This window comes from Protopterus annectens, chromosome 9.part0 (genome assembly GCF_019279795.1).
Source record: "Protopterus annectens isolate FY-2018-M chromosome 9.part0, PAN1.0, whole genome shotgun sequence".
Classification (NCBI taxonomy): Eukaryota; Metazoa; Chordata; order Ceratodontiformes; family Protopteridae; genus Protopterus; species Protopterus annectens.
The window spans coordinates 94,156,571-94,182,699 of NC_056743.1; the positions used below are offsets into that span (position 1 = coordinate 94,156,571).

A 26,129-nucleotide genomic window follows, 5' to 3' on the forward strand; every position below is an offset into this window, starting at 1 on the left:
ATTTTTTAAAATATTTGTCGATATAGAAAATGTAGATGTATCACAAAATATGTAAAAGTTTTTTTTCCCCCCCTCCTCATTGGAACTGATCTGTCTAATAATGGGGAAACATTACCAGACTGTCAGTACTGAAAAGCATGTGATGTGTGTTCTTTGCCAGCAGGTAAGCTCTGAAGGGCTTCATGCCCACACACACACACACACACACACACACACACACACACACACAGTTTTGCTTGTTTGTGTGTAAAGTGCTCTTAAGCTGTGGAGGTTGGCCAGCCATTGCATCCTTGGCACTACCTAAGCTGTACATCCAAAGCTACTGCATCAGTAATTAAACGATTAACATAAAGAAGTAACTGCTCCATGACCATACAGTTTCATGTAAGGGGATCTGGGAAACTGAAGTCATCTTAAGTCACTCAAATCTAGAAACAACTCAAGGTCTTTGGTTTGCAATGACAAAATCTGGAGAGAGAGAAAAAATCTCAATTTTGCCTAATCTAGGAGACACTGTTAGATGACTTTTTTTTTTTTAAAGTGAATGAGGGCCTTCCTTCCCTCGCAGAGTGGCAAGTTAAAAATGGATATTGATTGAGGGGCTTGGGGGTTGAAAGCAGATATTGTATTACCTGGATATTAAGTAACATGATACATCTGTGTGTTGTCGACTTCTAAATGAAAACACAGGAACATAGGAGGTTACTAGGCTAATGGCCCTGGGACCCTTACAAGCCTAGCCAAGAGTTTATCCTCAAAAAAGAAACCTCAGTCAGCACCTGTCACCCCTCTGTCAATGAGGGGACAAAGGTGGAACTCCTCGGTCAAATCTGTGGTTTCCCATCCACTCATCAAGGCTGTGGTTGAAGAGGGTCAGCGAGTCCATTTCAGAGATGGGGCAGCCTCTGGGAGACTAACCTGTCTCCAGCAGGTTTTGTTGATGTCGCATATTAGATTTAGGCCTACTGACTGGGTAATGCATGAGGAGTTAGACTTGCAGATACAGAGCCTCTCTAGTAGTGCAGGGTCTGATACTGCCTTGTAGGCAAGACACAGATCACCTCTGAGCGATCTGTATGATGCCAAGTACAGCAACAGTGATTTAGGCCTGTCCACATAGGACAGGTGTTGGAGGCCATGTATTCTCTTTGTGATGTACGTCTGTGGCCTTTCCAGCTGGTGCAGTTGTTCGGAGAGGTACATGCCAAACAGAGCATTATACTCAATTAAAGGTCTAATAAAGGAATACAGAGAGGGAATAACCTCCTTTTTTCTGGATGCAATCCCTTTACTTATGAGATTAACCAAGAAACAGGCTTTTCTGATCACCACTGCCATGATGGTCAAATACGAGACTGTTCTCAACCCGAATACACAGGTCTCTCATAGGTTCAGAGGTTCATAGTTTAGTACTAGGCTAACTGCCCTTGTGGGCCATTTCAAGCCTAGCCAATTACCCTAAGTGAGAATCAAACCCTGAACCTTGTGTGTCTGTAAGGTAAACACCTTAACCATTATACCAATCCCCTCCCCCAGGTTTTGTGCTTAGGGGGTTGCCGTTGATGTGGTAATCAGCAGGGGCTGTGTTTTTGCTATATGGTATAATAGATTTGCATACAACTTAAAGCCATGACTTCGGCACCAGTTATTTGTAGCTGTTAGACTCTCCTGCAGTATGTTAACATCACTTGGGAAGTCAATGACAGCACCCAACATACAGACATCCCCAAACTTGGTCAGCCACAGGCCTGAGTCTTAGCCTGGACCTCTGAGAAGTAGATGCCAAACAGTAGGGGTCCCAGGACAGATCCCTGGGGTACGTCTTCTGTCAGAAGTGGAAGAGCATGTTTTGACCTTGTGGGTCCTGTGAGCCAGCTGGTTGGCCCTCTGACTAGACAGGGATCAACACCAAGCTGTGTCAGCTTTTCGATGATGCCTGAGTGGAGGATTGTGTCAAAGGCCTTGGCCAGGTCAAGGTAAGCTGCGTGTATTGACTTTCCTTTATCCAGGGACTTGGTGGCCGTCTCAACGAAGTCAACTAGGTTCAACAGGGAAGATCTGCCCATGTCAGATTTGAATTGGGTGGGGTTGACTGACTGGAGATTGCCTATGTCCTTGTTTATGAGATACATAATAGCACACTCCATGGCTTTACAGACCAGACTTGTCAAGCAAATGAGCCGACCGTTTCCCAGGACAGTAGTGGGTACCACCTTTGTGCAAGGGGATGACAATGGAGGTTCTCCACTCTGCTGGAATGAAGCCTGTAATTAGGCTGTGGTTGAATACGGTGGTCAATGGCAAAGCTAGTTCTTGCTGGAGCTGAAAACAGCCTGGGATGCTATCAGGTCCCATGAAGGCTGTGTTCTTTGCCTTGGATAGGGCCTTTAACAAGACCTACGGAGATATGAGGTGTGGGACAAGTACCTAGGATGTCGACTGGGCCTTTGGGGGGGGGGGGGTGATAGAGTGAAGTTTGCACTGAACTTACCAGCTATCAAGTTGCTTAAGTCAGCAGGACCAGCGTAAGTGGCACCATTAACTACTTGTTCAGAGCAAACTTGGCCTTTACCATGCAGGTTCCCAACGTAACTGAAAAAGGACTTATGGTTTGTCTTTGCTTTGGAGGCTAGTTTCAACTCATAACAGCCTTTGGAGGTTTTCACTAGTGATCTAATTTGCTTGCTGAAGTGGAGGAAGGGGTTTTTCAGATTTGGAATTTGTTCCTTTTTACCCTTGGACAAAAATTTCTTCTTTTGTTGTACAGCCTGTTGACAGAGTTTACCAAACAGACAGGTTTCTGTTTCCTTGAGGAGCTTGTTTTAGTTCTGTTGGGTATGGCTAAGTCCATGCAGTTTTACAGGTGCTTGTATACTGCACTGGCGTACTGTTCAGCATAGTTGTCTGCATCATCTGAGGGGGGCGGTGGTGTGAAGCTGCTGATAATCTCCCTCAAGAAGTTGTAGTCAGCTTTTGAGAAGATTTTTAGCGTGGTTATGGCTGGAGAGGGGTTGGGTGGGATAGAAACTTCAAAAGGGACAGACAAATGATCTGATCAATCCAGGGAAGAACATACTATGGGAGTGGTGCAGCAGTCGCCCATGTTGGTGAGAACAAAGTAAAGTATGTGACCTCCCCTTATGGAGGATGAGACCAGCTGATCTAGTGCGTTAGAAATGAAGTCAAGGGATCGTTGGGTGACTGCATTAGTGCAGTAACAGTTCACCCAGTCTATGGTGGGGTAGTTTAAGTCACCAAGGATCAGGGTGTTAGGGGGTACCTTGATGGAGTCAAGTAGGTCCAGGTAGAAGGAGTGGGTGTCTTACGACATGAAGGGGGTCTAAAACTGGCTACAACTTGGACGGGTGTCTTGTCAACTGTCAGCTACACCTAGAGTAATTCCAGTGTGTCATGCTGATAAACCAGTCTGGAGATGTGTCTGCCCTTAATGAAGAGAGAGACTCCACCACCTTTAGTCTTTCCAACCTCATTTTGGGGTCAGAAAGTGTGGAATGAGTTATAGCCTGGTAAGGCAGGGGTGCTTTCCGCAGCCCTGAACCAAGTTTCCGTGACTGCACAGACTAAGGCATCTTCCAGTATGAGGAGAGCCTCCAGTGAGTGCATTTTCAGATTAAGGCTCCTAGTGTAGCAGCATGACCTTCAATTTGCTTTTTGATAGATCTTTTATGTTGGAAAATTTGTCTTTGGGGCATAGCCTAAAAAGGGCACAATGGGGGAGGCAAGAGCCTTGGCCAAGATCTGGAACCCCAGGGGTGACCAGAAGAGGCAATCTCTGGCAAAGCATCGAGGCCTGTCAACTACATTATCCCAAGCAGACAGAATGCTGGATCCCCTTAGAAAGACACCAGAAACTAATTGTTGAAGTCAAACATTTTTTTGTTTGTAATGTGATATCATTCTTGGCAAAGGTACGATGCTGCTTAGAGCTAGGGTCATACCTGCCTGAAGCACATACTCAGAGCTCAATAATGTCCCTCTTCATACAGTCCAGGGAGGTACATCTCAAGTCATTCACACCAACATGGACAATGACAGAGTCATACTTGTACCTGCTGTGAAGAGACTTGTGTGTGCGTGATGTGGCGGATTCTAGCGTCTGACAGACTGCTGACCGTGACCCTCTACTTGTTGAGCCTGGTGAGGGGGACAAGTATTTCACTACTGAGTCGCCAATGATTAGTATGTTTGGCTTACTGTTGTGTCTTACAGGCTGCATTGATTTATTATGCCTTACGGGCTGTTTTTGTGTGAAACCTGTGTGTTGACTACTGTGTGTGATTTGATTGGTGTGTGTGGAATGTTTGTGTGTGTGTTTTGGGGGGGGGTCTCTTGTTTAGGTAAGTTTTTGTTGAGGACCCCCTGCATAGGTGGGTGTGTGGCTCTGTGATGCGGGTGGTGAGATGACTGTGCGTCATCCCAGAGGAACAGTCAAGGTAATTCCTCACAGTTGTTTTGGCCCATCACTCACCAGTGGACTACAGCTACCAGAGGACTGCAAAGACAGAGTTTTCTAGGACTGCAATTACTGCGTAATTTGCCCTTAGAGACAAGGTATCTCCTACACTGCTGCTGTTTTCTCTGCTGCATGCCAGGTAAGGCTTAATTTCACCTTGGTAAGAAGCTTAAGTGTATTTTATGATTGGGTAGTTAGGTTTTGTGTGATTACAGTGTAGTACTTACGCTTGCTTTGTAAACTATATTGTTATTCTGATGAAGTCCATTACACCGGGACTAAAGCGCTCAAGAGTATAATAAAAGTTGGATTTTGAGCCCCTGAGGTCTACTACTTTTTGATCTTAGTTAGAATTACAACTATAATATCATTTTATAAATATTTTGTCTGATTAATCTCCACTTCTTTTTTGTCCGCTAATAAATATTCACAATAGTTAGAATTATAACATTTATACATGCCTTTCCTACTGGATGATGATTTATTCTCATTTAATTTATGCTTAAAAAATATCTTTAAAATGTTTTCCTTTAATTACAACCGCAGATCTTTCACCTACATTTTCTTCAACTTCCTTAAAACTGCTCGATATTTTCCAATTAAGGAAGATCATCTTTACACCCTCTGTATCTAACGAGAATTGCAAAGACATACTCAGCTTAGAATGCGTTTATATAACATTATCGAAAGATGAAAAGAGCGAACGCTATTTCATCGGCCCCAAAACATTTAAACATGAAAATTTTGAACATTCAGAACAGCTAATTTTTTCCCATGGAAAAAATTTGCTGCTCCGAAACACACACACACAACACAAGCACATCAAACAAACAGCAACCGCACACAACACTTAAATTCCTACATCTAACACCACCCTAAACTAAACATACACTATCGACCCACTAAACTTAACCCAAACCCTAACCCTAAGGTCCATCACTATTTTACACTCACCTAACCCGCGCCCTAACCTTAACTCACTTAACCCGCCCCTAACCCTAACGTACAAACTATCTCACACTTACCTGAACCCAACCCGTAACTTTCCACCACAGCACCAAGAATACTGAAGCCACAGAAATGGCCAACCAAATTCTTTCCCGAGGAAAGAATTCGCTGTTCTGCAGCTTTGCTAATCTTAACGTTCGCTGAATAGTGTTCGATATCAGAACATTCAAAGTTTTAATACTTCTATGTTCTGATATACACACCTTAGAATTACTTGCTATTTATGTCCTTAAACTCTTTGCATTTTCATTTCCTCAAACTAATAACCTCCTCAAATTTTTTCTCTACCACATTAACCGGGTAACCTCTAGCTAAAAATTTAGAGGATAAAGATGACAGACAATGATGATTTATTTTTAGAGGAAGGAACATCTTTATGCTCTAAATTTTCAGCCAGAGGTTACCCGGTTGATGTGGCGCAATAACAATTAGAAAATATTTAGTAGTTTTAAGGAAGTTAAAGAAAACATAGGTGAAGGACCAGTTTTTGTAACCAAGAGGAAAACAATTTTAAGAGATTTTTCAGCATAAATTAAATGAGAATAAATTATAATCCAGTAGGAAAGGCATGTATAAGTGCTATAATTGTAACTATTGTAAATATTTACTAGTGAAGAAAAAAGAGGTGGAGATGAATCTGAAAAAATATTTACAAAAGCATATTATAGTTGTGAATCTAAGTTTGTGATCTATCCTTATATTTGTTCAGATTGTTCAGCATACTACATAGGAAGGACCATCAGAGAGTTGAATAAAAGAATTTATGAGCACTTGCATGCCATTGAAAATAAGGATCTTAGTAATGCCTGGGGTAAGCATTTTGTTAATATAGGGTATAACGGCATGCCTAGATTTTTTGTTTTAGACAGTGTCCCAGATTTTTTAATTAGATTTGATGCAGAGGAAGAACTAGACTGGAAGGAGTATTAATAGCTGGCAAGTACGTTCAGATGCCAGCAATCTTCCAGGTCTGAATGACAAAGAAAATTAAGTTTTTATTTTTTTTTTTTTAAGAAAAAAGTTAAGGGACATTAATCCAGGCAGAACTCCCTCATTTAAACAAGTGTATTAATTAGTGAGAGAATTTTAATTAATGTTGTAATTGTGCTTCGTATTTAAGAAGCATATTTGGTAGAACTCATTCAGTCTGAAGTCTTTGTGTAGATGAAAGCAATTACTAGATTTTTTAGCATTAAAGCTAGAAGGTTGTGTCTTTGTCATTTTTATTTCAACTTTTCCAGTTATCTTTAATTTGTCCGTTTTGAAGTGATCATCCATTTTCTACTTTGATTTATAAGTCTGCTTGAATTATGCATATCAGCTTTAAATATGTAGGTTTAAAGTAACTTTTCAAAATCACATAATCCTTATCCACACCTTGTTCTACAAAAGGAATTAATCAAATTATCCCAACTTACCTCTTACCTTCTCCACCCAAATAAATTCCTTTAACTCTAGTAATTGTCATCCATACTTTCCCTCATTTCATAAAAATAAACTTCACCTGTATAGAACAGTAAAAGAAACAGATACACCGTCACTGCTTATATCACACTATATCTGTCAGGAAACCATTAATTTATACAAAACAAAAGTCTGTCTTTTAACTCTGACAGAAAAAAAAAATCAACACCCTGGGTGCATTTCATTGTTTGGGTTATTTTGTCTATAAAACATGTGCAAGAGGGACTCTCTCTGATCTATTAGGAAAATGGCAAGAAAGCAGAAAAATGCTTCAAGTTTATCCAGTCATAGTACTATTTTACAGTGTATGATTTTCTTTGCATTCTATAAAGTACAGTTTTCTTTGTTGTTTTTAAGTGTAATGGGGATACTATTTTAAAAAGGCGCTTCTGCTTTTTCTTTTTTCTGCTTGTTCAGTTTGAAGAAATTTAGGCACTGCAATGTAAAAGTCTGGTTTAAAGAGCATGACAAAAGAAAATGTAATATTCTTTTTTTCTCAGTCTTGCATGGAGGAACGACTGGATTAAGGCCCTTCATTTGATCTAGTAAGTTTTAAGAAAAAGTAAATCAAAAAGAAAATTGATTATACGGCTTTTTTCTAGCAAATAAATGTATGCTTAGTATCAGTTTTCTATCTGGTCCTCACGTCTCCATGAATACAATCTGATAAAGACAGATTGGCTAACAGATGATGCTCTCAAAACATGTGTGCTTTCCCAGCCGGGAGAGCTATAAAAGTTGAGACAAAACCAGAGAGCATTTAGTAGAAACACAGACTGCACCATGTGTCTTGGCATGGATAATACTTCCTTTAGGTTAACTCAAGACAGGGTATGGCTGCCAGTTTGGGACATCTGTTCTATTAGGAGGGTAAAACTTCAGTATTTAAATATGTACATAGTTGTGTGTTAGTATTAAGTTAACAGGTTTTAGGGAGATATTGGGGGTATTTTTTGAGGGCTTTCAATAAAACAAAGTTTGGTAAGATGTAACCTAGGCTCAGATGAATACAACAAGAAACAACTGCATAAAAGTTCGACCTACCACACAGTGCATGCATGTAACACAAAAGCTGGAACTAGACATTTTACAAAAAAGTTGTTATACATAAAAGGTGGGAATAACTTTTTAATACAACAATGCTTTCTATAATGTCTTTAAATGTCAATGGTATCACAGATAAGTACAAAAAAGAAAGAGTGGTGAACTATATTAAAATATAGTATGCACATAGCTATGGTACAAGAGACACGCTTGGAAAGAAAGGATTATGTGAATCTGATTAAAAAAAAGGTTTTCAGGATGTCTATTCAGCAGAATACCTGGGACCAAGGAAAATAAGGAGTACTTGTATCAATTTCAAGAGGAGCTCCAATAGTGATAGAAGAGGATAAAAATATAACATAAGATTTGTAGTCAGGGGCTAATGGCAAGGGAGGAAGATTACATTGGCATGTATTTACATTCCACCTAAAACTGCTATAATGCAGTTTAAAAAAATCTGGGAGAAATGATCAGCTTTCAGCAAGGAATATTACTTACAGGTGGGGACTGTAGCTTAATTTGCAGCAGTGAAGATGTGTTTGGGCCCAGAAGGGGATATAACGAAGGAGGGTAGACTCTCAAAGAAAAATATGAAAATATTTGGCATGGAAGTTGTGACTTCAGTACTAGGACTTTTGAGTGGATTTACATATTACTCCCCAAGATACAAAAACTGGCCTAGGCTAGACAGAATTTGCAGTTCAGAGGAACATGTACATTTAATTGAAGGTCTTGATATGTACCAAAAAACTATTTCAATTCATGTGCCATTAATAACTAAAATAAAAAGGGAGGGCAATGAAATAAAAATGAGACATTGGCGCTTTCCCACCTATCTGTTGAAAAGAGAGGAATTTAAGGGATGGGTAGTGGAAATTATTCAGGAGCTATTAGAGAAGATGAACATTTCTTCCAAAAATACAACTAGGGAGTGAGATAAAACTAAAGTAAAGTTTAAAAATAGGGTAGAAATAAAAGAAAGGGTGATATGGTTATGACGCTACAAGAATTATGAATGACAAATGCTCACATATTGCAGAATAGGGGGAATCTCTCAGAAAAAAAAAGGGAGCAAGTGCAGAATGTTAAATCTCAATAATATGCATGGGTTTAGAAAGATTGCTGTTAAGCAACTGTTTTTTGATAAGTCTAGAGTACAAAAACTTTCAGCACAAAGACTCGGGCAATAGAATGTAAAAAAGGCTGTCGCCAGTCTTAGGAAGCCTACAACAACAGATCCTGTTGAGATATTAGAAATACTTCAGAAATTCTGTTAAAGTCTGTAGAAAGCAGAGAAATATGGAAATCAAGAAATGTTTATGAAAGAATTCAATATACCAAGGTTAGAGGTAGATGAGCCTCAATTACCAACAGTTAGGATAGGAGGAGATATGAGAAAAATTGTGATGTACAACCAATCTACAGGATAGTCCCCATGAAAAGATGGTATTCCTGTGGAAGTTTGGAATCTAGGAGGGGAAAAAACTGATAAAAGATCTGGAAAGTTTTGTTTAACAGTATTTTAATAGAAGTACCAACATCCTGGAAGAAAGTGGTGGCAGATATAATACGTAGAGAGTGACGATTCATCAGATGCAGCTTCATACAGGCTCATTTCAATACTAAAACATAATAAAGTGCTTATGTTGTTAATGGCTAAAAGAATGACAAACGTGATGACAAAAATTAATAGATATTTATCAATCTGGTTTTATGGAGGGAAGGCAAACATTTGACAACAATAACAGAACACTGATGATCCAGAGGGAAGCAGAAGGCAAGAAAATACAATGTTGTTGGTAGGTCTTGATGCAGAGAAAGCATTCTGACAGAGTAAGCTGGGACTTTATGAGCAGGGCAATGGAATGAATTGCATTCCCTGATAAAATGTAAGGTTGATCAGGAGAATATATGTGGGTTTGCGGCAAAAATTTAATTGGGTGGTGTCCTCTCTGATCATTTCTGCTTGAGCAGAGAGGAACCAATCAGGTGTGCCCTCTTCCCCTTTTGTTACCTGCATTATATTCAGAATCACTGGCAAAGTAAATAAGGACACAAATTCAAGGATATAATTGGTATGGTAGTCAAGAAAAGATACCTATTTACAGATATTTTATACCAAACAAAACCAGAAAAGGACATTACAGTGTTGTGGGACATTTTAAGACGGTTTCAAATATTTTTGAGATACAGCATTATTGAGGCTAAAACGAAGGTAAGAGCGGCAAATTACGTACCCACACACAAATTGGTTCAGCAATACCCACATGTATGGGGACATGATAAAATGAATTATTTAGGAGTATGGTTTAGAATGATTCCCGTGTGGCAGACAACGATGTTTGGGAAAAGACAAAACAAAATATAAAACCAAAGCTGAAAAAGTGGAAGCTCTATTATACGGATATTAAAATACAAGCAATTAAAATTTTCTTAGTCCCCTTAGTCATATACACAGGTCAGGCATATTTTTATCAACCAGAGAAGTGGGCATCAATAAAGAGCTGAAGGATTTTATCTAGGCAGGAAAACCAGCAAGAGTCAAGTGGGATAAGCTGATTCTTCCAACAGTACAAGGTGGATTGGGATTAACTGATTTGAAGGGGTATTTCAGAGCTACATAATTAAAGCTCCCATATATAGTGCAAGCAGAAACTTATAATTCAAAGAGGAAAAGAATGATGATTAAAAAGGAGGAAGCTCACGAAAAGTACAGTTGTGTACACTTACCATAAACGTAGATGTTAGAGTGCATTCACTGTTGCAGTCATTACATATGGGTTATCTGCTTGCAGTAGCCCTTAGTCGACCCGATTAACAAAGTCTTGGGTCCTACGTCGGTTGCTGTCTCTTCTTCCGTGACGTCAGGGATATAAAACATGCAGCAGACATTATTACATCAGTTTTTCTTGCCCCACATGTCATGTACCCCCCTAATGGGAAGCAATTAAATCTATAAATATACAAGGTTATACCACAAACAAAGAAGCAAATACACCAAAAAGCTTTTAAGCATTGAAAAGGAGAGAAGAGGTACAGCCAAAACAAGTCAGGGGGCTGGAGGGAGGGTAACCAGGAGTGCAACAGTGAATACACTCGAACATCTACATTTATGCTAATTGTACACAACTGTACTATGTTCTTCGTGATTCACTGTTGCAGTCATTACAATTGAGTAGATTGCCAAAGCTAAGGATGGGAGGAGGAATTTACATAACATTAGGACCAGCTATAAGGCCATGCAAAATTGCACTGGCAAAGCCAGCTCTGGATTTAGAGAAAATTGGCAAATGGTAATGCTTGGTGAAAGTATGTACAGAACTCCAGGTAGCAGCTTCTATGATGTCCCTGGTAGGTACGCCTCTGAGAAAGGCTGTACAGGTAGATGCAGCACCGGTGGAGTGGGATCTGATCCCCTGTGGGATAGGTTTTTTCATGGTGCTTATAGCACAATTGAATGCAATGACCTATCCATTTGGAGATGGTTCGCTTTGAAATAGCCTTCCCCTCTGTCCCTGCAGCAAATGCCACCAGCAGTTGTTCAGATTTCCTTTGAGGTTTAGACCTGTTAAAGTATAATCTAAGTTGTCTGTGCACATCTAAGGAGTGCAGTATTCGTTCACCTTTGTTCCGAGGATTAGGAAAGAAGGTAAGCAACTGAATGGACTGATTAAAGGCCACACTGGACACCACCTTTGGCATGAAAGAGGGATTGGTCCTGAAGGACACCCTATCCGCATGAAAGATGATGAAAGGCTCCACTGCCACAAGGGCCTGTAATTCAGATACCCTTCTTGCTGAAGTGATAGTTAAAGGTGAAGCTGTTTTCCAAGAAATTAATTTTAAATCTGCAGTAGCAGCTGACTCAAAAGGAGGAAGGGTGAGTTTCTCCAATACAAAGTTAAGGTCCCAGGCTGGAGTTGGAGCTCTCCTGGGTGGTCTTAAATTTTGGGCCCCTCTGATGAACTGCTTGAGCAGTGGAAGAGAGTAAAGGGGAGGTTCTGTGTTATAATGAGCTGAAATGGCGGAGGCATGAATTTTTGAGGAAAAATACAGGCCCCTGTGAAGCATCTCAGTTAAGTATAGTAAAATCTGAGGTAAATTGGGCGCTGCTGTGCTCATCCCTTGAGACTGGTTCCAGGCACAGAATCTTTTCCATTTTTCAGCATAAGATTTTCTAGTACTAGGCCTTCTTGCCTCTAAAATGACATCAATCACTAGTTTACTGAGAGATGGTAAAGGAGAGCTTAGGTAATTAGCCAGGCTGCTAGGTTCAGTGTTTGAAGCGGAGGGTGCAGAATCTGGTTCTCCTGCTGAGACAGCAGGGTAGGAGTCTGAGGCAGGTGCCATGGAGCTAACAGTGACACACTGCGCAAGAGGGGGTACACCACTGTTGGCGTGGCCAGGCTGGTGCAATCAAAATCATCCTGGGTTTGTCTTGTTTGACCTTTAGTAGTACTTTGGAGAGCAGAGGCAGAGGAGGAAAGGCATAAACTGATAGGTTTTCCCAGCTGAAGGACAAAGCATCCACTTTCCACGTTAGTCTGCGGGGAGTCCTTGCACAAAATTTTACCAATTGATAGTTCTGGGGGGGAGGCAAACAGGTCTATGCCTGGGCTCCTCCATTTGCTTATCAACTTGTTGAAAATCCTTGGTTCCAGTTTCCACTCGTGTGGGTCCATGAGGGTTCTGCTTAGTCCATCTGCCAGTGTATTTAGTTTTCCTGGCAGGAACTGAGCTTGTAGATGTACTTTGGTAGCTCAAGGCTGTGTTCCACAATGCCATGGCTAGTCTGCACAAGGGGGTAAGAATGTGTACCCCCTGCTTGTTTATGTACCACATAACAGTGGTGTTTGTCCGTCTTTACCATTAATTGCCATGGAAGAATGTGGTCCTTGAAAGCTGTCAGAGCATTCTGTACAGCTAACATTTCTTTATGACTGATGTGAAGGTGCATTTGAATTGGGTTCCATTTGCCCTGAATGCACTTCCCTGCCAGATGCGCCCCCCCCCCATGCATAGTCTGATGCATCTGTTAGGGTTTGGGCAGCAGTGAGTAGAATGAATGGTAGTCCCTTGTTTTGGTGGCAGGCCTCTGCCCACCAAAGGAACTCTAGGCGTAGACAAGGAATGATAGGAATAATTCCTTCTAGATCCTGAGAATGTCGACACCATAGGCTTTTTAGATACCATTGTAGTTTCCTCATATGCAGTCTTGTATATGGAATTAGAATGCAGGAGCCATGAACCCAAAGGCTTGTAGTATTTGCCTTGCAGATAGCAGGGTTTTTGTGACCACTTGTTTGAAGTAGGCTGTCAAGTGAATTTGTTTCTCTGGCGTGAGGAATGCCATCTGGGAAGCTGTATTCAAGCTTGCTCCCAGGAATATAATTTGCTGACAGGATACCAGGTATGATTTCTTTTCGCTTATGGTGTACCCCAGACAAGTTAGCACACACTGTACAAAAGCCAGATGATTCAAAAGTAGGTCCTGGTTTTCTGCCTGAATTTGACAATCACCCAGGTATTGCTATATTTGAATATTTCTTTACCTGCAAAATGCAATGACTGAAGCTAGGCACTTTGTGAATACCCTGAGCGCAGTAGATAAGCCAAAGGGCAGTGCAGAGAACTGATGGTGCATGTAGCCTGCTTTGAAGCGTAGGTATCTTCTGCAAGATTCCCTGAATGGGATGTACAGGTATGCTTCCTTTAAATTTAGTGTTGCCAACCAGGCATCTTTGCTTAGCATAGGAAGCAACTGGTGAAGAGTCAGCATCTTGAAATTTGGAATCAGCAAAAAGGTGCTTAGAGTTGGCAGGTCCAGGATAGGACGCCATGAATGGTCTTTTCCGGTACCAGGAAAAATCTCGAGTAGAAACATTGTCCCTTTTTCTCTTCTGGTACCAACTGAATAGCCTATATGCTTAAGAGAGAGAGTACTTGCTTTTGGGCCTCTGCCCACTGTTTAGGAGTCAGATCCGGCCAACCGCTTGGAATTGGTTAAGTGTGGAAGTGAAATCTGTATCCTTGGGACACTATTTAAAAACCATTTGACCTGGGTAATGGGCCCCCAGTTCTTTGCATGAAGTGGGATCTTTCCCCCCAAAGGGGCAGTCAGTTGAGAAGTGCTTGCAGGTTTTAAAAGAGTCATTGGCAGCTTTTACATGGGGGGAGAGTTTTATTAACCCAAATTTGGAGTGGAGGCCCCACTGCTTAGTCCTGTGCGTCCCCTGGTACTGAAGCCTGGGTGCTCTGCTGGATCTGGGTTTGGACTGAAAAGATCTGTAAGAGGCAGGAAAGGACCAATTCTTAGAAGGCCAATGCCTACTAAATCTTGGAGGTTGTACTTGTAAAAAGTCTAACAGTTTGCATTGATTTAGCTTTTTCCTCCATCTTTTTAAGAACAACTTCTGCCTGGTTACCAAACAGGTGGCCCTGATTTAAGGGAGCATCCAGTAATTTCGCTTTAACATGATCTGGCAAGGATTGCTCCTTAAGCCAAGCATGCCTTCTAAGTACAGACCCAGTTACCGCAGCCCTGTAAGATGCCTCTAGTGAATCAAAACCACATTGCAATGTATGTTTACCAACTTGTTCAGCAGAATGCATAAAATCCTGCACATCCTTATTTTCAGCACAACCAGGAATCAACATAATTTTCTGTTTAAGCAATCCAATAATATGCAGCTAATACTTTAACATATGAAACTGGCAACTCAAGGCCCTAATGGCCAAAGCTGCATTAGTGTATTCTTTCTTACCCCATCTATCCAGCGCCCTGGAGTCTCTATCAGAGGGAGTATGACTTTTTGGCAGTAGTAGCTTTAATGCCCTTGGGTCCCTGTGAAATGGTTTCAGGATCCACAGTAGGATTTTTGAAAAGAAACTTGTGAGAGTCAGGAACCCTGTAATATTTATCAGGTTTTCTGGAAGCAGAAGGTAAAGAATCAGGGACCATGCTAGATTCCAAAAAGGCATCATCAACAATGTCCAGTACAGGAAATATAGCTAAAGGCCTGTGCTGGGGCAGGAGTAAGAAATCCCCAAGTCTCTTTTTAGAACCAGAGAAATCCTGACTTTCCCAGCGAAAAAGCACCCTGAGAGTATGCAAGGTTTCACCAAAAGAGAAATCCTCGGGGGGGCAGATGGAACAGAGTTCCTCAGCATCAGAATCCTCATAGGTAGACAAGGGTAAATCCTGGTGATCACAGGAAACAGAAATTTCAGAATCCTGGTCAGAAGTATCATAAGCAAACTCAGTCCTAGGTCTCTTAGAGGTGGAAGGTTGGCTTCCCCTGATTAAAGTAATAAGGTCTTCAGTCATTCTTATCATTTGTTCTTTAGGCATAGAGGCCTGACCATGCGGTCTGGGCGTCAGTTTTCTAGGCATGGTTCGAGTTTTAAGCCTTGAAGAAGAAGATGGCACCAGTTTAATATGCAAGTCAGTAGGTCTGAATAAGCCCTCAGAAGCCGGTGCCTGCACAGCGGCTCCGGACCCATCCAAGGTAGAGACATCCGCAGGTTCCAGAGTTGAAGCATCTCGCAGCATACCGGATGCCGAATGGGTCTTAGTAGAGGCCTGCGAATCTGAAGTAGCGGGTATCAGGGGCTGCGAAAGCGCCTCACCGAGTACTGGCGAACTGGGCGGCCTAATGCTGCGTTTTTCAGTATGTCGGTAATTGGATGGCTTACTGAAGACATATCAGGATAATTGAACTGAGCACCAAAAAATTTAGAAGCGCAAATATATCGACAATGGATAGTTCGTGGTTTAAATAAGGCACAAAACCGACAGCGAGGTATGTCGTGGTCAGGGCCTAGGCAAGGAATACAGTATGAATGAAAATCTTTATGAGATATTTGCTTTCCACAAGAAATGCAATTATTTACTTTTACTGACATCGGTTTAGAGCAGTTTCCCCAACGGGGTACTTAGCTTTTGGTTGAAGACTTCGGTTCTAAACTCGAAAACGAAAATTTCAGGAGTCGGCCAACCAGCACTTGCGAACTGCTTCTGCTTCAGCCACCGCACGGCAAGAAAGTCTGGGGTAATGACGTTTGCTGCATGTTTTATACCCATGACGTCACAGAAGAAGAGACAGCAACTGACGTAGGACCCAAGACTTTGTTAATCAGGCCGACTGAGGGCTACTGCAAGCAGATAACCCAAATGTAATGACTGCAACAATGAAACACAAAGAACATCAAGGAGAAACTGGGATTTTTGGATGCAGATCTTTAAAGAGAATAACGATAATCATACAGATTACTACACTCATTATGCAGCAAAAAGTACTCTTAAGAACTAAGCCAACACTGGAATGGAGAAAGGAGATTCTGACGATAGGTATGACTGCAATTAGGGATTCAGACAACAGGCAAGAGGGGAAAAATGTATTGGAAAAAACTGTCAAAGAAACAAAGGCATTGGGAGCGAATAACTAGAGAGGGAAAGGCAACAAAATGGGAAGACGCCAAGAATTTATATGGACTGCAGGTTACAGAGAGTCTTCCCCATGACTGATATCAAAGTATAGGCAAAGAGAAAGAAATAGGGGTTCCTAAACTAAAGACCAACACTGGCAGAGTTTTCAGCAGAATCTAGAAAATAAGCTGCCGTTAAAACGGAATAATTAGTACAGCATATAAAATACTGCATGCTAACTATAAGAATCGGAGAAGGTTAGAAAGAACTGGGAAGAGAAATTGGATAAGCAATTCACAAAAACAATGAGGAGAATATATGCATGCCTCTCATATATGCAACAAAATCTAAGAGATTTAGAATTTTTGCTTCAAGATATTTACAATATATTTTTATGCCCCAAGTAGACTCCAGATAATTTTTCCTCAGGTAGACAGCAAATGCTGGAGGTAGGATGGGAAGACAGGGTAATTGGGAACATATTTTCTTGGAATACAATGAGTTGGCAGACTTTGAAGATTCCTTGTAGACTACTCTGCCACATATACTGGGTGAGCAAATGGGTTAAACTAAGGAAATATTTCTTTGCTAGGATATGTAATTGGAAATCCCTAGACATACAGGAAGGCCTTGCTGAATCTAATTATGTTGCCTGACAAAAAAGCAATTACTAGAAAATAGAAATTTAAGTGTAAACTAACTGTACTAGAAGTACCGACTATAGTAACGAATACAACTCGAACTGGGATCTTTAAAAAACGATATGATAAAACTAAACATGAAAAAATGGGAACTGTGGGAACAATACATACAGGGCAGGAATGAGGTTTAAAAGAAGGCAGGAATTGAATGAGCTATGTAATATTTGACTAACTGGGTAAATAATTGATACAGATTTGTAAACTGGGATTATGTCAGTATGGTTTGTGATGTAAAATGCTTGCAGCTGGATTATGTCAATATGTTTTTTCTCACTTCTATAAATGTATGACTGTGCCTATGTCATAAGTGGTAATTTAATAAAGATGTTTCTTGTTTAACCAAAAAAAAAAAAAAAAAAAAAAAAAAGAAAATGAATGAGAAAAGGATCATCAAGTATGAGTGCAAGGTAGACCAGAAAAACCTTTTGCAGTCTTTTCTGTTGGAATAATACAAGATCAGAAGGCCATCACAGAGGTACATTTCATAGAATTTACCAAACCTGGGGTCTTCTGGGGGAATACTGAAGAATCTGAGTCCATCAGGATCAGCTGCAGTTGGCTATGAAAGTGCTTTCAGGGTTCTACTTAACCTTCTGAAGGCTCATTGTATGAAAAAAGTTTAAAGAACAGGGAGAGGCAGTATCACCAAAGTCAGTGTGATACGATTAAGATATTCAGCCTTTTTGCCCTGTTGTATTACATGTGGCAGGACAAAGTGATCACAATCAGACTAGTCTAGAGTCTGATTTTAGCTGTCAGGTTGGACACATTGTTGAACCAGTGCAAAGTAACTCACCTTTCACTTTAATGTAAGACTGGCTAAAATTCAAGGACCAGGTAAACTCAGGATCGACATCAATGTATAACGGCTCAGGGTAAAAATCACTGCCAAATACTTAAATCCACACATTAGGGCCAAAACCATCAACAAAAGGGATACTCAAAGGCAGAAACAGTAGCAAAGATGTATACAATGCAGACACTGGCATCACAGCCTTAGACAACAATATGGCCCTTACAGAAGAATGACTCCTAAGGGGTCAAAGTCGGCACCTTGGTACTGGTGCTAAAGCATGTGGGAATGGTGAAGTCCAAGCATTCTTGGGTGGGGTGGGAACATGGACAGGGTCTTGCTATCAACCTTATCTGGCAGTTAGCGCAGGCAATTAAGGCTGTGAGTTGTTTACTGAGCTACTTTAACCAAAATGGTATTGGGGGGGGAGGGGGCTGATTACTTCCATCTCCATTTGCCTACTGTGCAACTCTGTGCAAGTCACTTAACCAAGACAGTACTCCTGAGTCACCCCTGAAAAGGGACACTGCCTCGTGGGCTTTTCCACTTAACAAATATATAAATAAAACAGGGCCACTTTCAGCTTGTCACAGTCTACTTCAGGCCAGGCAGAAAGAGGAGTTTACAGTAAAAATACAATCACCCCCACCATCAGCAGCTTAATGCTGAAGATGTGCTCCTAAGCCAGGACAGAAAGAAAGAAAAATTAAGGAAAATAAACATTTCTTTAAATAGTATAGGATGAACAGAATAGACACACAATAAAACAATCTAGTGTCTACGTACAGAAATATGAGAAAGTTCCTGTCAGATGTTCAAAGGTAAGTCTGGGCCATTTTCCAGATATAGAACTCAAGTATGGCAATGAAGATTTAGACATATTAAGCAAAACAATTCAATGTGGAAGGGGGGAGGTCTTTTGCAGCCTGGTAAATTTTAACCTGTCAAGCTGTTCTAATGCTTGCTGGCTTAATACCTACTGTTGGCTGGAGATGGACTTCCTCTTACTTAAATTTCCCATTTTAAAGACCAACCACTACCAATAAAGCAAAACAAATTAAAGAACTCCTTTCCTTCCTTAGACTCAAGTTAGTAAATAAGCGTTTGATCCTGCTCCCAAATAGACCACCATCATTACGGAGATTCCAAACCTGATGAAAATGCCTCTTCCTTGGTTGTCCTCGTAAGCCATGCTCACCTTCTAAACACAACATTCAAAACTGCAAGTCAGAAACAGGACAGTTTGCAAAAAAATATCCTGAAGAAATTTGTAGAATGAGCTTGGAATCTGCTCTTGCCAGCTTTTTAAATTACCTCTTGCTTTGCACCAGCATACGGAAACAGGTCACTTTAGCCCACAAACTACAAGACCATTCAAAACCTAACTTAATAGAGCCCCCAGAATTAAAATCCCTTTCACAAGACATATTAGAAAGACAGTTTATCCAGCAGTACAAGAGCATGAGGAACTAAGTTACATATTTACACAACAAAAATTATTTTACATGCTCAAACACAATCTTCCATGGAACCAACAGAATGCAAGAGTTTGGAGATGAGCTCATTTTCAATATATTAAAATATGTGGAGGCTTAAAACTTAGTGAGTCACATGCTATAGGAATAAACAGTCATGAAGAACTAAACTGTTATGTGGTTCTGAAGGATGGAATACTGAATCATCACAGATTAGCTACCAAGAAAAGTTCTCAGAAAAGCAACATTTTGCAGGATGCAGCATACCAGCACGGTTACATTGCACGAACATGGTTAAAACCACATATTACAGAACGTCACTGCTCACAAAAGCTCATTTCAGCAAGAAGGCTATAGCTGAACCTACTTAAGGCATCCTGAAAACACAGTAAAAAGTTATATAAATACAAATTACAAAAATATTCTATTATTGTTTCAAACATTCAAATTTTCTTCAACACAAACACTCACATGCAAATCCCAGATCCGAACTTCTCCATCCAGACACCCTGAAGCAATAAGCCCTGGGATGGTTGGGTGAAAGGTCACACACCATGGTGTACGACGATGCCCCACCAATGAATGGATGCACTTTCCAGTTTTCACCTCTGTGATATAAATATTGTGGTTCACATGAGTTGAAGCCATTAAGGTTCTAAAGAGAAAAAAATTAAAAATTTCTCATCATTGTGGCAAAGTGAAGTACATCACACATAGATCACAAAATCTTATATTAGACCTTATATAATTTTGTTCAACAACTTAGAGTAACTTTAGCACTGTGCACTGCCTAAGTATTTGCTTTTACCTGTAAGGAAAGTACAGTTGTGTACACTTACCATAAATGTAGATGTTTGAGTGTATTCACTGTTGCAGTCATCACATTTGGGTAATCTGCTGGCAGGTTGCTCTCAATCGGCCTGATTAACAAAGTCTTGGGTCCTGCATCGGTTGCTGTCCCTTCTTCCATGAAGTCAGGTCGTCAGGGGTATAAAACATGCAGCCAACGCCATTACATCACTTTTTCTTGCCCCAGGTGTCAGGTGCTCCCCAAATGGGGAGCAACAAAAAAAAAAAATATATATATATATATATATATATAATTTAAAACACAAAAATATACCTCCAAACAAAAGCAAATACACCAAAAAGGCTTTTAAGCATAGTAAAAGAAAGTAGAGGTATAGTAAGAGAAAAACAGGAGGCTGGAGGGAGGGTAACCAGGACTGCAACAGTGAATACACTCGAACATCTACATTTATGGTAAGTGCACACAACTGTACTATGCTCATTGTGCTTCCACTGTTGCAGTCATTACATTTGTGTAGATTCACAAAGCTATGGTTGGGAGGATGGATTTATACAGCATTAGGACCAGCTATAAGGCCCTACAAAACAGCAGTGGCAACGCCAGCTCTGGATTTAGAGAAAATTGCTAAGTGATAATGCTTGGTGAAATTATGAACTGAACTCCAGGTAGCAGCTTCTAGAATATCCCTGGTAGGAACACCTGTGAGAAAGGCTGTTGAAGTAGATGCAGCCCTGGTAAAATGAGATCTGATCCCCTGGGGGATAGGTTTTCCATGGTGGTTATAACAGAAATGAATACAATGGCTTATCCATTTAGAAATGGTTTGCTTTGAAATAGCCTTCCCCTCTGTCTCTGCAGCAAATGCTACCAGCAGTTGTTCAGATTTTCTTAGAGATTTAGTCCTGTCCAAGTAGAATCTAAGTTGTCTGTGTACATCCAATGAATGCAGAATCTGCTCCCACCTGTTCTGTGGATTGGTAAAGAAAGTTAGCAAATGAATGGACTGATTAAGAGCCACACTGGATACCACCTTGGGCATGAATGATGGATCGGTCCTGAAAAACACCCTGTCCGTATGAAAGATGATGAAAGGCTCCACTGCCATAAGGGCCTGTAATTCAAATATCCTTCTAGCTGAAGTGATTGCTAAGAGGAAGGCTGTTTTCCAAAAAAAAAATTTTAAGTCTGCAGTAGCAACTGGCTAGAAAGGAGGTAGAGTGAGTTTCGCGAATACAAAGTTAAGGTCCCAGGCAGGGGTTGGAGCTCTCCTGGGTGGTCTCAAGTTTTTGGCCCCTCTGAGATACTGCTTTAGAAGAGAATGAGAGAAGAGGGGGTGTTCTGTGTTGTAGTGAGCTGAAAAGGCTGAGGCATGCATTTTTATGGAAGAAAAAGAAAGGCCCTTATGAAGCATCTCAGTTAAGTATTGCAAAATTTAAGGTAAATTGGGCACTGCTGTGCTCATCCCTTGAGATTGATTCCAGGCACAGAATCTTTTCCATTTGTCAGCATAAGATTTTCTAGTACTAGGTCTTCTCGCCTCCACAATGACATCCATCACAGGTTTGCTGAGGGGGAATTTAAGTGATTAGCCAAGCTGCAAGATTCAATGTTTGGAGCTAAGGGTGCAGAATTTGGCTCTCCTGCAGCGGTAGTAAGGAAGGTGTCTGAGGCAGGTGCCACTGTGAAATGTGTGACACACTGCGCAGGAGTGGGTACCAGTGCTGGCGAGGCCAGTCTGGAGCAATCAAAATTATTTTTGGTTTGTCCTGTTTGACTTTTAATAGAACTTTGGAGAGGAGAGGCAGAAGGGAAAGGCATAGACTAATAGGTTTTTCCAGCTGAAGGACAGAGCATCCACTTTACAGGCTTTTTTGTGATGAGTTCTTGTGCAAAATTGTCTGACTGGTAGTTCTGGCGTGAGGCAAAAAGATCTATGTCTGGGCTCCCCCATTTCAATGTCAAAATGTTGAAAATCCATGGTTCCAGTTTCCATTCGTGTGGGTCCATGCGATTTCTGCTTAGTACGTCTGCCAGAACATTCAGCTTTCCTGGCAGGAATTGAGCTTGTAGTTGTACTTGGTAGCTCAAGGCCATGTTCCACAATGCCATGGCTAGTCTGCAGAAGGGGTAGTAATGTGTACCCCCCCTGCTTATGTACCACATAAAGGCGGACAACACCACGGTTATCAGTAATTGTCCTGGATGAATGTAGTCCTTGAAGGCTGTCAGTGCATTCTGTACAGATAGCATTTCTTTTTGATTGATATGAAGGTGCATTTGATTTGGGCTCCATTTGCCCTGAATGCACTTCTCTGCCAGATGAGCCCCCCATGCATAGTCTGATGCGTCTGTAGCTAGGATTTGGGTGGCAGGGGGTGGTGTGAATGTTAGTCCCTTCTTTTGGTGGCAGGCCTCTGCCCACTATAGGAACTCTAGGCGCAGGCAAGGTATGATAGGAATCATTGTTTCCAGGCTGTGACAATGTTGACTCCATAACCTTTTTAAGTACCACTTAAGTTTCCTCATATGCAGTCTTGCATATGGAATTAGAAGAATGCAAGAGGCCGTGAACCCCAAGGCTTGCAGTATTTGCATTGCAGTTAGCAGGGATTTTGTGGCCACCTGTTTGAAGTAAGTCACCAACTGAATTTGCTTTTCTGGCTTAAGGAAAGCCATCTGGGCAGTTGTATTCAAGCTTGCATCAAGGAATGTAATTTCTTGAGAGTGTACCAGTTGAGATTTCTTTTTGTTTATGGTGTACCCTAGACAGGTTAGAACTCTTTTTACAAACGCCAGATGTCTTAGAAGAATGGTCTGGTTTTCTGCCTGAATAAGACAATCGTCCAGGTATGGACATATCTGAATATTTCCTTGTCTGCAAAAAGCAATTACTGGAGCCAGGCACTTAGTGAATACCACGGGTAGCAGTAGACAAGCCAAAGGGCAGTGCAGAAAACTGATAATGCATGCAGCCGGCTTTGAAACGTAGGTATCTTCTGAAAGATTCCCTGATTGGGGATATGCAGGTAAGCCTCTTAAATCTAGAGTTGCCAACCAGGCATCCTTGCCTAGCATAGGAAGTAACTGGTAAACAGTCAGCATCTTGAATTTTGGAATGTCCAGAAAGTGGTTTAGAGTAGACAGGCCCAGAACTGGATACCACGATTGGTATTTTCTGGGTATCAGGAAAAGTCTGGAAAAGTAAAGTACAGTTTTGTACCTACCATAAATGTAGATGTCCGATAGATATGCAACTGCAGTCATAACATATGGGTTGTCCTGCCTCAGGCAGCCCTCGGTCGGCCGGATTACAAAGTCTGGGTCCGCTGCTGATGGTCGTGATTCTCTTCCGCGCCAGAGCGGCTGGAGTATATAAGCACAGCCTTCCATCTTCTTCTTCTTTGTTTCTTTGCCAGGATGCCAGGTCCAAGGTCAGCTGTAATCATCATCAAAAGGAAGACAAAATAGGTATCCATGCAAAATAAATAAGCAATAAACAGATACACCATAACAGATATCCCCAGCTAAGGATATAGGAGGAGAGTGGACCCCAAGGCATGTGGGGGAGGAGGAGGAGGAAGTAAAACCCTTATGTTATTTGTATCTATCCGGACATCTACATTTAACACAAAAACACAGTACAGTGGTACATACCCGTCAGATGTCCAGACAGGGCTGAACCTGCAGTCACAAATGGGTTTCAGGCAGCCCTTGGTCGGCCGGATTCCAAAGTCTGGGTCTGGCCTCGGCTGATGTCGCATTTCTCCCGGCGTCATAGCTGCAGTTCTTGGAGTATATAAGCATCAGCCGACGCCATCTTCTTCAGTGTTTCTTGCCCCAGATGCCAGTTGCCCTCTTAGATAGCTAAATTTTTGGATAAATGCCAATGTTTCCAAAAAGTAGAAGGCAAACACAAAAAATAAGCATGTATGTACATATATACAAACAAATACACCATAAGAGATCCCCCCCCCCCCCAGCTAGCTATTAGGTGGGCAAATACCCTAGGAATACCACAGAGGGGAAGGAGGGTGGGTAATCCTGACTGCAGATGCTATCCTGTTCAGACATCTACATTTATGGTAGGTACAAAACTGTACTATGTCCTTCAAGGATGCATCTGCAGTCCTTACAAATGGGTAGAATACCATAGCCAAGCCAGGGGAGGAGGAAGAAGAAATGATGGTGTAGTTAGGATCCCTTGCAAAACAGCAGTGGCAAACCCTGCTCGGGATCTAGAGTATAGAGGTAAGTTATAATGCTTGGCAAATGTATGCACGGAGGTCCAAGTAGCAGCCTCTATAATGTCCTTGGTAGCCACTCCTCGTAAGAAAGCTGTGGTAGTGGCTGTAGCCCTTGTAGAATGAGGCCTTATGTTCTGTGGAATTTGCTTTCCATGGTAGGAGTAACAGAATCTAATGCAATTTCCTATCCACTTGGAGATTGTCTGTTTGGAAATTGCTTTTCCTTCCCTTCCTGTTGCATATGCTACCAGAAGCTGGTCAGTTTTTCTATTGCCCTTGGTTCTGTCCAGGTAGTAGCGCAACTGTCTATGTACATCCAAGGTATGCAGCAGTCTTTCCCCCCTGTTCTGTGGATTGGGAAAGAAGGTAGGTAGGTGGATTGCCTGGTTTAGAGACACTCTGGATACCACCTTAGGCATAAATGTAGGATTAGTTCTCATGGACACTATCTTGATGGAAGATTAGGAAGGGTTGTACTGCCATTAAAGCCTGTAGTTCCGAAACCCTTCTTGCTGAAGTAATTGCTAGCAGGAAAGCAGTTTTCCAGGATAGGTGTTGAAGATCTGCTGTTGCTGCTGGTTCGAAAGGGGGGAGTGTCAATTTTTCTAGCACAAAGTTCAAGTCCCATGCTGGTAATGGTGGTTTCCTAGGAGGTTTTACATTCTTAATTCCTCTCAGAAACTGCCTGAGTAAAGGATGTGAAAAGACAGGGGGATCAAAGCTGTATTCTGCAGAAATAGCTGATGCATGTATCTTGATGGAGGAATAGGACAGGCCTGTATGGAGAAGCTCTGCCAAATACTCCAGGATGTTGGCAATGTCTACCTTTGACACATCTTTCCCCCTTTCAGTACTCCAAATGAGAAACATTTTCCATTTTCCTGCATAGTTCCTTCTTGTTGAAGGTCTGCGGGCCTCAAGGATAATGTCTTTAACCCTTTGGGATAAATCTGGGTTAGTTGCTCTTATGTAATGTTCCAGGCAGTCAGTTGCAGAGTTTTCAGGTTTGGATGCAGGATGTTGTAGTCGCTCTGAGTTAACATCAAAGGAATCAGGGGCAGTGTCCACGTTTTCCCCCCGAGACATGCTCCTCAGTAATGGATACCAATGTTGTCTTGGCCAATCTGGAGCTATCAGAATTATCCTTGGGCGTTCCTCTTTGATTTTCAGTAGTACCTTGTGCATCAAAGGAAGAGGTGGAAATGCATATGCTGTCAGGCCTTTCCAACTGAAGGATAGAGAGTCCACCTTCCAAGCAAGTGGGTGGTATGTCCTTGTGCAGAATTTCTTGAGCTGGTGATTGAGTGGGGATGCGAATAGGTCTATTTGTGGCAGTCCCCATTTCTTTGTGATGGCCTTGAAGATGTCCGGGTGTAGCATCCATTCGTGAGCATCCGAGGTAGTTCTGCTTAACATGTCTGCTAGGATGTTTTCTTTTCCCGGTACAAATATTGCCTGTAACTGAATGTTGTAACTCAGAGCCATATTCCATAGGTCCAGAGCCATTCGGCATAGAGGGTATGAATGAGTGCCTCCCTGTTTGTTGATGTACCACATGACCGTGGTGTTGTCTGTCCTTATCATCAATTGGCCTTCTTGGAGGAATGGTCTGAAATTCTGGATTGCTAGTTTTACTGCCAGCATTTCTTTTTGATTTATGTGCAGGTGCAGCTGATCTGGAGTCCAT

At 41.5% G+C, this 26,129-nt stretch overlaps 1 protein-coding gene across 1 annotated transcript in view; it reads right to left on the reverse strand.

Annotated features, from left to right (window-relative positions):
• AMBRA1 (autophagy and beclin 1 regulator 1) overlaps positions 1-26,129 on the reverse strand; it is a gene marked incomplete in the record, with an annotated part of 1,868,076 nt that overhangs the window by 1,622,282 nt on the left and 219,665 nt on the right. The window contains 1 exon segment of the mRNA XM_044082605.1: positions 19,859-20,042. Within this exon segment, the coding sequence (XP_043938540.1) occupies positions 19,859-20,042 (184 nt within the window).